Here is a 14,237-nt window from a genome sequence, read left to right on the forward strand (position 1 = left end):
CAAAACCCTCCTCTTCTTTTTCATACACCATGTATGGGTCCCCATGACAATTTACACCTTCTCTGTAATGTGCATTTAGGAGTGCCATATGCTGAGCCTCGTCCACATTAACCTATGCAGCGTTTTCCACTACCATTCCCCAGTCGCTGAGTGGGTCCTCCTGTGCACTCTGCATGGGCTCCACGCGTGCACATAACTTAAATCTTGAACTTCCGTACAACTCTACAACATGGCAACCTCTGCAGCCCGATTCCACTTCTGTTGCTCTGGGAAACAGACTTCTGGCAGAAGGACTGCCGACAACATCTCCCTCACTGCTAGAGGCCATTCCATCTATAACAGGTACACACTACTGACAGGCTGCTGTAAAGCTCCCGTTACCCTAGGTAACCACTTTTACTTCACGCTACTCCACTCTATACCGATATCTTCATACCCCACTGTGTATCAGACCCACTTGGTACACTATGCGTGTGCTTGTTACTTGCATTAAACCTCTTTAGTTCAGACTGGACAGGGACACATTTTCAAACACTTTATGTATAACAGGGCAAAAGCAATTACAAAGTCCAACATTCAAAGGCATAATTCGTCCCCTAATTCCCTGACTCTAACTACAGGCTGTGCACTGCCCTGGCATATCTGTAAAGGTAGTGTTCATGCACTACAAAGTCCATCAAGGGCATTCTTTCAGGACTGGTGTCTTCGGGGCAAACTCCAGGTTATGATGACTTTACATCTCGATGGGGATAAGCAGCATCCTTCTTCTCCTTGTGGGTGTTATTTGTTATCTCTCTCTCTCTTACGGCACTTAGCTCTCTACTAGGTCTTTGTTGGGAACATGCTGTTGGAGATAACTCAAATCATTAGCCAACTCTCTCAGGGGACTCTGTTTCCACACTTGCCAGTGAGCAAGGAAGCTTGCTGTCAGTACTGGACTACTCTCCCAATTTATATCACAGGTGTAGTTAGCCGGACCCAGAGAAGAACTCACCAAAAAAAAAACAAAGAACCGAGAAAGGCATTACCTCTTACCCTCCTATCTGGGACAGTGCCTAACTAGCTATTTTAACCTGCTTACAAGTTTTTGAAACAATCATCCCCTAAAGCAATATTAGATATTACTACCTCCAGCCAAATGTGATCCATTCAAGTGAATGGAGCTGCATGCTGCACTTCAACCATCCTGCAACTGTGTGCAATGCAGGCATTTGTGGTGCAATAGTTCTGAATTTACGGGGTTAAAACAGGCAGTGTGAATGCATTGAATATCCTGTTAAATGCTCTCTGAAGTGTATACTGAATACAGATCTTTCTTCACAGAGCAATGCAATTGTAAACAAGGCCTTAGAAATTTGAGAAAAATTTTCCATCCTGCTTCCCTTGAATTTCTCTTCACTGCATTTTAAAAATAATATAGATTTCATCCCGTAACCGATTAGAAATGCGAATTAAAATTTTAAAGCAAATATTTTTGTTAGACTGTGCACTTTGCAAATACAGTCACTCCAGAGCTTAGTACATAGGTTGATGCTTCACATTACAAAGAATACAAAATTACATGCAAGGAAAATTAAAAGAAAAACGCCATTTTTGCTTGCACATGATTGGATGATGGGAATCAGCAGAGCTTCACATTGTTTACTAAGCTCTGGAGCAATTGCTCTTGCATAGTGCACATGCTTTTTACCTTTATTAAATCAGCCCCACTGGATAGTTAAAGCGGAGTTCCGGCCTCAAATACCTTTTTTAACTAAAAATACCCCTATAATATTAATCCATTGCCCTTTACAGAACCGCTATTCTCATATTACAAAGGTGTATAGTACTGGATTTTAGTCAAAATCTTACTATTAAAAACACTGTCTGAGCGCGGTCATCTTGGATGTGGGCATCTGAAGCCGCAGTGTAATCTGCTGTGTCCTCCTTCCTGATTCCAGGGAGTGTTCTGGGAGTTCTTCCTGATTCCAGCCTCCTGGGAGTGATGACAAACAGCTCCCAGGATGCAATGCAAAGGCGGAAGTGACGTCAGTGGCCGCGGCCACAAAGGGGGGAGAAGGAGGATGTACAATCAAAAATGCCCTGAAAATAAGGTAAGGGACCCCGAAAAAAATTGAAAATGCCCAATTGTTTATTAGCATAGCGAGCACTCCAGGAATCATTAAAGTTGCAAAATTGGCCGGAACTCCGCTTTAATATCTATTGTTCAGTTAATGTGAAATAAATACATCACTAGATATGCCCTTTCAAGTTTCTGACATGTTTCCTGGACTAATGCCCACTTCCTCAGAGGAGCATTGGTATATGTTTTTTTTACAGTAGCAAACCTGGTACAGACAAGCTACAATGTCCCCTTGGTTACTGACCCTTGGCAAGCAAAATATTTAATGCTCTGGACAAGGTTGTACCCTAGATTTTTAGTATAGTTTAATTTGCCAGAATAGACCAGATCATTTGTAATATACATTGGGAGGGTGCATGTCAGCACTATATCATGAGAAAAAAACTTTCATTAAGTTTTATTTATGGCATTAATGTAAAAATATTTTTTATTCCTGTCCAAGAAAATTTTTAAGCTGAAATACAGCTTGAATTTGTTTGCTGGTGAGCATTTGGGTTCTCTGCCTCAACGGAGGAAGCATAGGGTTCTCTGCCTAAATGGAGGGGTATAGGGTCCCAGAATTAGATACCAGGCTTTAGTGACATCAGAGATAAAACACATAGGCCATAGAGGGAACATTGAACCAACTGACAAGTTCTGACTATGGAGCTAAGCCCACATGCTCTTCTTGATCCACGAACCAATATTATTGCCTTTGAGATACTAAGAGCTTTGTTCATTTAATATTGGATCAGCAGGGTCATTCATACCACTGAATTTAGAATATGCATAGTCCCATGTGTGATGTATTGCACAGATCATCTTGGATGATGACATTTATTACTTTTAAGACAATGCTTTTACTACCACAATAATACTGTAACAATAATAATAATAATAATTTGGTGATTATGTTGATTATAATAATAGGGAACTAATTGGTTGACATGTACTACTGTAGTTGGAAAGGACTCCAAATTCACCATCTAAGAGTGACAATCAATAGACAGATGGCAATTGAAGAAACCTTCCCTCTGTATCATAAACTGGGTACAGCCAGATGGGAACAGATGTGGTTTACTCATACATTTCCCTATTGAGATAGGAGAACAGGAGTGGTAATGAGAAAATACATGAGAATGAGATTCCGTGCATGCCAATGCCTCTACTGTCACTCTGAAGGACAACTCATTTCATCTACAGGGATTGGCGGTCACTGTGGCAGAAAAGCTGGTATAGCTGGACTAGGTGCATATCGGTGCCAATGGTCTGGAAGATGTTAGTTGCTGCTTGTCAGAATGAACCCATAGTTACTGATGGTTCTGGAAGAGATGTCTATGCTGAAAATGTAATGTTCTTTTTTTCTGCTTTACAGGTACTTATTCATCTCGGTAACATGACTTATGAACTATGGTCCCAAAGTGGTAAACAAGGAGCAAGTTGGAAAAGAGCTGAAGTTTACCTAAGAACTTTGTCTAACTTTCAGGTTTGTCTTCCCTGATTTATTTTGTAACGGGATTGTACAATAATTTGCCCATTTCTGTGTAACAGAAGATGGTTTTAATTCCATGTGCTAAATCATTAGCGTCAAACGTTCAAATTTTATCTGCAAAAAAGTATTTTTTCAATATTTTCTCTATTATTGAGTAGTGGTGTCACAGCTGATGCATGCCACTACTGGCATGATGCATCCCCTTGCTGACTTATTAAGCCGTGTTCTGCACTGAGCCTCTGGGTAGAAGTAGCCATCTAGGCCTTGCTTCCTCATGTCAAAGCTGCTCCCCTGGCTACTGGTGATGAATGGTGGGGTAAAATTCAAGCAGCAACAGCAGGATAGGTGGAGAAAACCCAGATCCACAGAATGAAGCAGAAACAGGGAGATCCTTGCACTACAGGTCAGGTACCGCTTCTTTTTCTCCAGAAAGAAGAAAAGTGGCATCACCAGATCTCATTTCAAATATGGCAAGACTCAGTCAAAGTCAGCAGAGCCTTAAATGATCTCACTCTGCAGATAAAGAGTTATGGGGCTCAAGGCACATGGGTCCAAGACACAAGACAAGCACTGCTACTTTTCAGGAGGAATTTAAGACAAGAAGTAAATATTTTAGGTTACTGTTTAGGCACAAATAACTTCTCTAGATAATAATTTTTCACATTTTGAGTTCAGGTCCACTTTAATATAGCCATCAATTGCCACTGGATATATCATATTTATAGTCCTAATTTAACTACATTTATATATATATATATATATATATATATATATTGAAGAAATTACACGACACTTTGCTACAGTGTAAAGTAGTAAGTGTACAGCTTGTATAAGAGTGTACATTTGCTGTCCCCTCAAAATAACTCAACACACAGCCATTAATGTCTAAACCGCTGGCAACAAAAGTGAGTACGCCCTTAAGTGAAAATGTCCAAATTGGGCCTAATTAGCCATTTTCCCTCCCCGGTGTCATTGGACTTATTAGTGTTACAAGGGCTCAGGTGTGAATGGTGAGCAGGTGTGTTAAATTTGGTGTTATCGCTCTCACTCTCTCATACTGGTCACTGGAAGTTCAAAATGGGTCCTCATGGCAAAGAACTCTCTGAGGATCTGAAAAAAAAAAAGTTCTACATGAAGATGGTCTAGGCTATAAGAAGATTGCCAAGACCATACAGGATAGGTTCCACTCAAAACAGGCCTCGCCATGGTCGACCAAAGAGTGCACGTACTCAATGTCATATCCAGAGGTTGTCTTTGGGAAATAGACGTATGAGTGCTGCCAGCATTGCTGCAGAGGTTGAATGGGTGGGGTGTCAGCCTGTCAGTGCTCAGACCATATACCGCACACTGCATAAAATTGGTCTGCATGACTGTCATCCCAAAAAGAAAGCCTCTTCTAAAGATGATGTGCAAGAAAGCCTGCAAACAGTTTGCTGAAGACAAGCAGACTAAGGACATGGATTACTGGAACCATGTCCTGTGATCTGATGAGACCAAGATAAATTTATTTGGTTCAGATGGTGTAAAGCGTGTGTGGTGGCCCACATGGAAGAAAAATATATTTAAAATATATTTTAAAAAAACATTCTTAATTTATTTTTCCCAAATATATTGGAAATATATTTAAAATGCTACAATTTTGGCCATATTCAATATATTTCTAAATTTTTTTCCCTAAATATATTGGAAATATATTTTTCTTCCATATGGGGGCAACCAGGTGAGGAGTACAAAGACAAGTGTGTCTTGCCTACAGTCAAGCATGGTGGTGGAAACACCAGCACTGGCTGTTGTTTAAAACATAATTTGCTTGCATATTGGTCTGCTTAGAAGCATTGTTGAGTCCATTTAGCTTTCTGACATTTCACTCAACTCTGGTGAAGGGGGATTGTTTGGCCTCCAGAACACATTGGCTTTTCATCGCCTTGCTTGTCATAACCAGTTCAATAGTAAAGAGTTTTTATTTGTTGCTCTCTTAGACCACTTTGGATTTGTCAACTCAATGGGAATACCCATTGTTGTAATAATCTACTGAATACAGGCCAATTGGGCTCAAGTAATGACTTTGTCAGCATTCTGATAACCTGTGAATATCTGCATCCAGTGTCCCTCCATCACTACCTTTAGAGTCACTTTAGTAGGCTATAACCAAGCAGGTAAGCAGTCATCTGTCTCCACTATAACTAGGCTGACAGCCGCTTACTATGAGTTATTGCACTGTATGGGTTAGTTTGGCGTTGTTGTCTGCTCTGCTTTATGTAATATTAATAATCCTGTTGGTTTTTGAACACCCCCCCCCCCCCACCCATATAGCTCACATAAGTGTCTTTTGCTTCATTTCTTTTCTCTACACTTTTATGAGATGAGAACCAAAGTAGCCCTGAAATCGCGATTGTAACAAGAGCTTAATAATACATTTCTCATTCTGTTACCCTCATAATATTCCCCTCGGAGTTTAACGCAATGTCTAATTTACTGGAGCAAAGCTGAAATATAGTACCATAAACAATGTCAGCGGCATGGTAATTAATTGGACTTACCATATGTTCAACAATGTGTCTCCTAGCCAAATAATTAAAGCGATATGTATTTGTGCTCGGGTATCTTGTTTAGCATACAGTAGATCTTGGAAGATCATCTCTCAAATGTTAAACAGGAGAACGCTGTGCGCTTAGGTAATGAGGCAATCTGCTACGGCGGCATAAAACAGAGGGTATTGTTCAAGTGCGGTTATTTTTAGCGGTGACATTTTGATATAGCTTCTGTGTGAAATAGTAATATGTTTTGCAACTTTATATAAAGATATGACAATGTACAAGAGAAAACTCAAACCCTGCTGTCGCCAAGTTGTTTTTTTTCTTCTGCATGAGTTGGAGGCTTGGCAATAAAACACAAGGACAGTCAAAGAAAGGCTGAAAATAGTGGAGCCGCTATTGCTGTGATATGAGAAATAAGAAGGCTTCTGAGCTTCTTCTGGAAGTGCTACTTGCTAGGCAGGCATGCTAATCATCTTGTAGGTGGGGCCCATTATAGGTTCCCTATTTAAGAGGAACCACACACACAGTATATGTAGCACTGATATTTCTTGTATTGACTTTGACTAGATTTATAATAACAATGAATAGACAGGTCTTTGTCACTTTTACACAGCAAGTAATAAAGCATTAACAGTGGTTGACAAAATGGGTGCTGTGGACAAAGCTTGCTGCCGAAATGCGTCAGCTGTGTGTTTTTAACTTGGTCGTGTTAAAATTAAGCTTTCAGATGGATTTCCAGAGTTAACAGCTGTTCTGTTTGTTTGAAGTTACTGCTTACTGATGGATGAGAGGACATTCTTAGCCTGAGTACCCGGAAGGGTTTTCTGTTACTCACTTGTTACACTTACAACTTCACTGTTCAGAGTGGTGCTTATCTGTTTTTCTCCTGGTTGACAAAATGTATTCCCTGAGGACGGCTTCCATTACTGGGGGTGTTGTCCTTTCAGTAATGTTAGATGCATTATTTCTGTAGTCTGCACTGGCTCCTCACTCCTGCACTGAGCACCAGAATGTTTGAAGTGCTAGAGCAGTCTTTTTTAACTAGGGTGCTCAGGCGCCCGGGGTGCCTTGAGGTTTCTTCGGGGGTACCTTGGCAAAATGCCTAAAAATTGACCCAAAATTCTATACAAGCCGATGGGTGGATAAAGCCTGCCTTTTAGTTACACAAAGCCACAGGTCATTGTACACCATTACAACCTTCTAGCTGCCAACTTCCTAATGACCAATGACATCATCATTAGATAAGGAGGATTTCAGTTGCCAGCATATCATCCTTATTTGACCCTCCCTTGCCTCTCCCCATCAGCTTTGGGGTCTCATTAGCTAAGTAATGGAGAAAAACTGAGGGAGAAGAGAAACATTGGAATACTTGGCAGTAACAGTTTGCAAAAGTGCATTTGCTTTGGAAGAATAAATCACCTTTAACATTGGGTGTCCTACATGTATTGATTTTTCTGCATTAGGTAAAACTTTCAGAATAGTTTTTAAACTTTAGAATGGGGTGCCTCAAGATTGTCCATAATTTTGGTGGGTGCCTCGAGATTGTCCATAATTTTAAAGGGTGCCTTGACTGAAAAAAGGTTGAAAAACACTGTGCTAGAGGAGCCTTTCTTGAGCTATCCCTGCTCTACTGGAATGCTTCCCTGTGTAAGCATTGCCCCACACAAGCGTGTTCCTGTCCCTAGCCAGCCACTTGCCAAATGTGCACAGAAAGGACATGGGACCCCTTACTTAAAAGGTTCCCTGACAAAATGGACGACAATGTCTCTTAAGGTTTGGTTAAGTGAAAACAGTTATTGAACAATAACTTTTAAGGTTCACCATTGTGGTATATACCTTTTACATTTGTATGTCATTTTTTGTTCTAAATTTTTGTTCTATTAAAGATTGTTTTCAGTAAGCTTTTAAATATGCCTATAAAGTCCATTCTTTCTGTTCACCTCTTCCATTAAAGTCTTCCAAGAGCTCTGCGTCCAATTGGACAGCTTTTCTTCCCAAAGGGATTAAGTCCCTTATGAGACTCCTCTTGCCATGTAGTGATGGCACAAGGCCACCTACAGGTGCGAAGGCTACCTGCAGCTGCATGCAGTCTGACTTAAAGAGAAACCATCATGGGAACAATAAACCTGAAGGCACATAGAGAGGTACATTTCTTTAGGAGCCTCCTTTAGTCCAATCAGCTGCGGGGCCAAGTCATTTACCATTAAAATGGGGTTAGATGACAGTGATGTCCTTTTATGGACACATGCCCATATTTACTGAATGACCAAGGGGAGAAAAAAAAAAGCTTGACTTTGAAGTTTGGATAGAGGTGAGTTAGGAAGATAGAAACATAGAAACATAGAAACATAGAATGTGTCGGCAGATAAGAACCATTTGGCCCATCTAGTCTGCCCAATATATCTGAATCCTATGAATAGTCCTTGGCCCTATCTTATATGAAGGATAGCCTTATGCCTATCCCATGCATGCTTAAACTCCTTCACTGTATTTGCAGCTACCACTTCTGCAGGAAGGTTATTCCATGCATCCACTACTCTCCCAGTAAAGTAATACTTCCTCATATTACTTTTAAACCTTTGCCCCTCTAGTTTAAAACGGTGTCCTCTTGTGGTAGTATTTCTTCTTTTAAATATGCTCTCCTCCTTTACCGAGTTGATTCCCTTTATGTATTTAAAGGTTTCTATCATATCCCCTCTGTCTCTTCTTTCTTCCAAGCTATACATGTTAAGGTCCTTTAACCTTTCCTGGTAAGTTTTTTCCTGTAATCCATGTACTAGTTTAGTAGCTCTTCTCTGAACTCTCTCTAGAGTATCTATATCCTTCTGGAGATATGGCCTCCAGTACTGCGCACAATACTCCAAGTGAGGTCTCACCAGTGTTCTGTACAGCGGCATAAGCACTTCCCTCTTTCTACTGCTTATACCTCTCCCTATACATCCAAGCATTCTGCTGGCATTTCGTGCTGCTCTATTACATTGTCCTCCCACCTTTAAGTCTTCTGAAATAATTACTCCTAAATCCCTTTCCTCAGATACTGAGGTCAGGACTGTGTCAAATATTCTATATTCTGCCCTTGGGTTTTTACGCCCCAGGTGCATTATCTTGCACTTATCCACATTAAATTTCAGTTGCCAGAGTTCTGACCATTCTTCTAGTTTTCCTAAATCCTTTTCCATTTGGCATTTCCCTCCAGGAACATCAACCCTGTTACATATCTTTGTGTCATCAGCAAAAAGACAAACCTTACCATCGAGGCCTTTTGCAATATCACTTATGAAGATATTAAACAAAATTGGTCCCAGTACAGATCCCTGAGGTACCCCACTGGTAACATGACCTTGTTCTGAATGTTCTCCATTGACTACAACCCTCTGTTGTCTGTCACTCAGCCACTGCCTAATCCACTCAACAATATGGGAGTCCATGTTCAATGACTGTAGTTTATTGATAAGTCTTCTATGTGGGACAGTGTCAAAAGCCTTACTAAAATCTAGATATGCAATGTCTACTGCACCTCCACCGTCTATTATTTTAGTCACCCAGTCAAAAAAATCTATAAGATTTGTTTGACATGATCTCCCTGAAGTAAACCCATGTTGTTTTTCATCTTGCAATCCATGGGATTTAAGATGTTCCACAATTCTATCCTTTAATAGGGTTTCCATTAATTTGCCTACTATTGATGTCAGACTCACTGGTCTATAGTTGCTCGATTCCTCCCTACTACCTTTTTTGTGAATGGGCACGACATTTGCCAATTTCCAATCTTCCGGGACGACTCCTGTTACTAATGATTGGTTAAATAAATCTGTTAATGGTTTTGCCAGCTCACCACTAAGCTCTTTTAATAATTTTGGGTGTATCTCATCAGGACCCTGTGACTTATTTGTCTTCACTTTAGACAGCAATCTTAGAACGTCTTCCTCTGTAAAGACACATGCATCAAACGATTCATTAGTCATCCTTTCAAGTGGAGGTCCTTCTCCTTCTTTTTCTTCTGTAAAAACTGAACAGAAGTATTCATTAAGGCAGTCGGCTAGCCCTTTATTCTCTTCTACATACCTTCCGTCCTTTGTTTTTAATTTAGTTATTCCTTGTTTTAATTTCCTTTTTTCATTTATATATCTGAAGAATGTCTTATCCCCCTTTTTCATAGACTGAGCTAGTTTTTCTTCTGCCTGCGCTTTAGAAGTTCTTACAACTTGCTTGGCCTTTTTCTGCCTAATCTTGTAGATTTCCTTATCTTCATTGCTCTGGGTTTTTTTATAATTACAAAATGCTAGCTTTTTATTTTTAATGATTTGGGCCACTTCTGCTGAGTACCACAGTGGTCTCTTCCTTTTTTTGCTTTTACTGACAAGTCTAATGCAATTTTCTGTTGCCTTCAATAGTGCACCTTTTAAGTAGTCCCATTTCTCCTGGACTCCATGTAATCCGTTCCAGTCTGATAAGGACTCATTTATGACTAATTTCATTTTTGAAAAGTCTGTTTTTCTAAAATCTAAAACTTTTGTTTTTGTGTGGTGCGATTCTTTCACAGTTCTTATATTAAACCACACTGACTGGTGATCACTAGATCCCAAGGTTTCGCCTACAATGACATCATATACCGAATCCCCATTTGTGAATACCAAATCCAAAATGGCCTCCCTCCGGGTTGGCTCCTCAACCACTTGTTGCAGAGACAACCCCAGTAGGGAATTTAGAATATCTGTACTCCTGGTAGAACTTGCTATTTTGGTTTTCCAGTTTATATCTGGAAGATTGAAATCTCCCATAATGATAACTTCTCCTTTCATTGTCATTTTAGCTATTTCTTCAACTTCAATTTCTTCAAGATACCCAAATTCATCTCTATTTCTGATAATGCCCAAACTTGTCTGCCCTTTACTGCCTCTTTTATATTTCCATTGTCAAGTAAAGCTGTCCATCATAGTGAAAGGCCAAGAGAAGTGTGTGTGTTTGGGGAAGGGAGGTAGCAGAAATGGGGTGAGGTAGCCACAACCTGGAAGAGTTGAAGGCTTTGCCTGTCAGAGTGGATTATTGTTTAGTCCCATTAGCAGGGGTTTGGAGGCTGCTGCAGGAATGTGCAGGGTCCTGTAGGCTCCTGCATTTTTTACCAGCAGAAGTTTTTTGTTTTTTTTCCAGGAACATACAAGCAACCAGTCAGAATTTCTTAACTGCATATCCTGAACATTGATCAGTGGCTAATATATTAAAACCATTATATTAACAGCCAAGCAACTAGGTGTTTTCCTAAGAAGAAAGGCCAGCAAATACACCCTCAACACGTATCTCAGTACAGGTTCTATCTGTGATAGGCAGCTCCAAAAAAAAAAAAAAATATATATATATATATTTCCTTAGATGGACTTTAATTTCCCAGGAGATGGTAGCACTGAATCCAAAATTAAATTGTGAAGTTGATTCTACTGTATACTGTGGACTACAATGGCTAGGCAGTGCTCTAACACAAAGGGACCTGTAAGGCAGAACAATGGAAGGTGCAATGAGTATAAGAAGGCAACATCTAAAGTATAGGAGTCCTATTAATATGCTGGTTCAGTTTGTCTTTTAGTTAAGAATTTGTTTTCAGGGCCTGTTTATACCACATGCAGTGAAGTGATTTTTTTTGCATCAAAAAAGCATGGACAGTAGGTTATATGGGTTCCTATTGCATTGTTCACACAAGCGAAGTGTGTTCCAGTGCTTTTCAGTTCCAGAAATAAAAATACAACATGCTGCATTTTTCCTGCACAGAACTGTACTAGAAAGTAGTAAAACGCATCAAAAAGCACCAGACCCCAGTACAGTTAAAAAAAAAAGGAAGATAAAAAGAAAAAAAGCATCTAGAATGCACCCGGAAACGAATAAAAAGCATGGTAAAAAAGGGCCATTTTTATGTGAACTGGACCTTGGGGGTTGATTTAATAAAATTGGAGACTGCAAAATCTGATGCAGCTCTGCATAGAATCCAATTGGCTTCCAGGTTTTTTTTATTGTCAAAGCTTAATTGAACAAGCTGAAGTTAGAAGCTGATTGGCTACCATGCACAGCTGCATCAAATTGTGCACTCTCCATTTATTAGTACATCAACCCCAATACCAGTCGCTCAGGTATGCTATTGAATAAAATGAGTCAATTTCTCCCACAGTTAATGTAACCCATATTACTATTAAAGGTCAAACTAAACCAACAATTTTGGCCTTGATAAGGGGGAGCCTTATAACCCCTGAAATGTGTTGGGTTGTCCCCTGGCAGAATTGGAAGTCAAAGAAAATCTCAGTGAAACAAAGAAACAGATTTAAAACCCGACAGAGATTCTAACCCCTCTCAAAAAAAAAATATTTTACTTGGGGATCTTTTAAAAAAAAATATATATATACAAAGCCTCCTAAATGTAATGAAATTCAACTTTTTGTGTTCTACCCACCTCATTGTTAATTATTTATTATTTGCAGATTGTTCTACAAGCCAAACGTGGGGTCAGCTATGTTGGAGATGTGACTGTGGATGACATATCCTTTGAGAACTGTTCACCATTGCTGATCCAAGATAAACAGTGCACATCGCAGGAGTTCATGTGTGCCAATAAATACTGCATTCCCAAGAACAACATGTGTGACTTTGTCAATGACTGCTCTGACACATCTGATGAGAACCTGCACATATGTCGTAAGTCACTCTATGTTCTGTATTGGCTGCATGATAATAGTTTTCCCACGGGTAAAAATGGTAGTCAGTCGGGTGATTGGTAGAATGATGGGTCTATACAAAGTATATGCACACTGGCATTGGATAAGCTTCCATGTTTACGTACTGCTGGCTCCAGCCTAAATTTGTTGTAATCCGTAGTGACTAGCCAAAAAAAACCCAACATGGCTTAATAAATTTTTTCTCTATGATTGTTTGGCCATCATGAATTTACACAAGTAAGAGGCCGTACAACATGCACAATCACTTTCCCAGGGTCCCAAGCTGCTACCCCGTACAGCAGCCTATGGTTATGCGCTGGGGTTGTGTAAAACATCCAATGTATGCTATGAACGCAGGTAAGGGTTGATTTGGTAAAGACAAATAGGCTGTTCAGTTTGCAATGGAATTTGCCTTGGATCTTAATGAATGTGGTGAAGATTTACTTTGCAGGGAATACCCAGTTACCTATACATAAACTGGGGAAATTCTACGCTATTACTGATGAAATGAATGAAATGGTGAATCAAAAATATGTAAATAAATAAAAATAAGCGGCTCACACAAACCTAAAGAAAAAGTTCATAAAGATAATATAAAAATGTGAATATCAAAGAAAATTCTTAAATATATGTGCACAAAAATCCAGAAACATTTTTGAAAGTGACAAGTCCATATGAAAGGTTTATGCGCATTTGGCTTTTCCATTAGTTTGGAAGCCAACATCATCTGGTAAGAAGCCATTTGTCTCTTTGCGTCACTGGGGGCTTTTATTTGTTTTCTCTGCTGTGGGAGGAGCGCCGTCTCCACCTGCATGCTGGGACTTGTGGTTCTTCTATTCAGCACAAAGTTTTTTTTATCATTGGATTTTTCTCCTGAACTTTTCATATGGACTTCTCACTTTCAAAAATGTTTCTGGAATTATGTACACATGTATTTAACCTCCCTGGCGGTATGATTCTTTCGGATTTTAGGTGTTTTAGGTATGATAAAGTTTGAAACACAAAATCATAAATTATAATATAATAAATAACTATAAATAAGTTAAAGTATATATGTATGTATGTATACATATATATATATATATACATACATAAAAAGTATAGTAAAACTGCAGGAAAGGGCAAACTGATGTGAATTTATTTTATTTTGTAATGTATCAGTGTGTTTGGTGTGTTTTAGTTTTGAATTTGCCGCCGGTTCCACCCCCCTGCAAACGTCACGTCGCAGGAGACGGAAGCCGGGGCACACAGAGCATCGGGAGGAAGATCCGCCGCCGCTCACCGCTGGGATACATCGCTGGATCCCGGTGACAAGGTAAGTAACCCCTCTAACAGGATCCAGCAATCTTCCTAGCCGGACCCCGAGTGTGGCTCGGGGTTACCGCTTTTGGCACTGAAATTTAACCCCG

The 14,237-nt window shown here is 39.7% G+C and overlaps 1 protein-coding gene across 1 annotated transcript in view; it reads left to right on the forward strand.

Moving 5' to 3' along the window:
- Positions 1-14,237, forward strand: part of MALRD1 (MAM and LDL receptor class A domain containing 1) — a 558,112-nt gene that overhangs the window by 232,843 nt on the left and 311,032 nt on the right. Inside the window, exons 17-18 of the mRNA XM_082259425.1 lie at positions 3,477-3,587; positions 12,595-12,808. Coding sequence (XP_082115551.1) covers positions 3,477-3,587; positions 12,595-12,808 — 325 coding nt within the window. The remainder of the gene's footprint in view (positions 1-3,476; positions 3,588-12,594; positions 12,809-14,237) is intronic.

Source organism: Pelophylax lessonae, assembly GCF_965119305.1.
Source record: "Pelophylax lessonae genome assembly, chromosome: 5".
NCBI classification, from domain to species: Eukaryota; Metazoa; Chordata; class Amphibia; order Anura; family Ranidae; genus Pelophylax; species Pelophylax lessonae.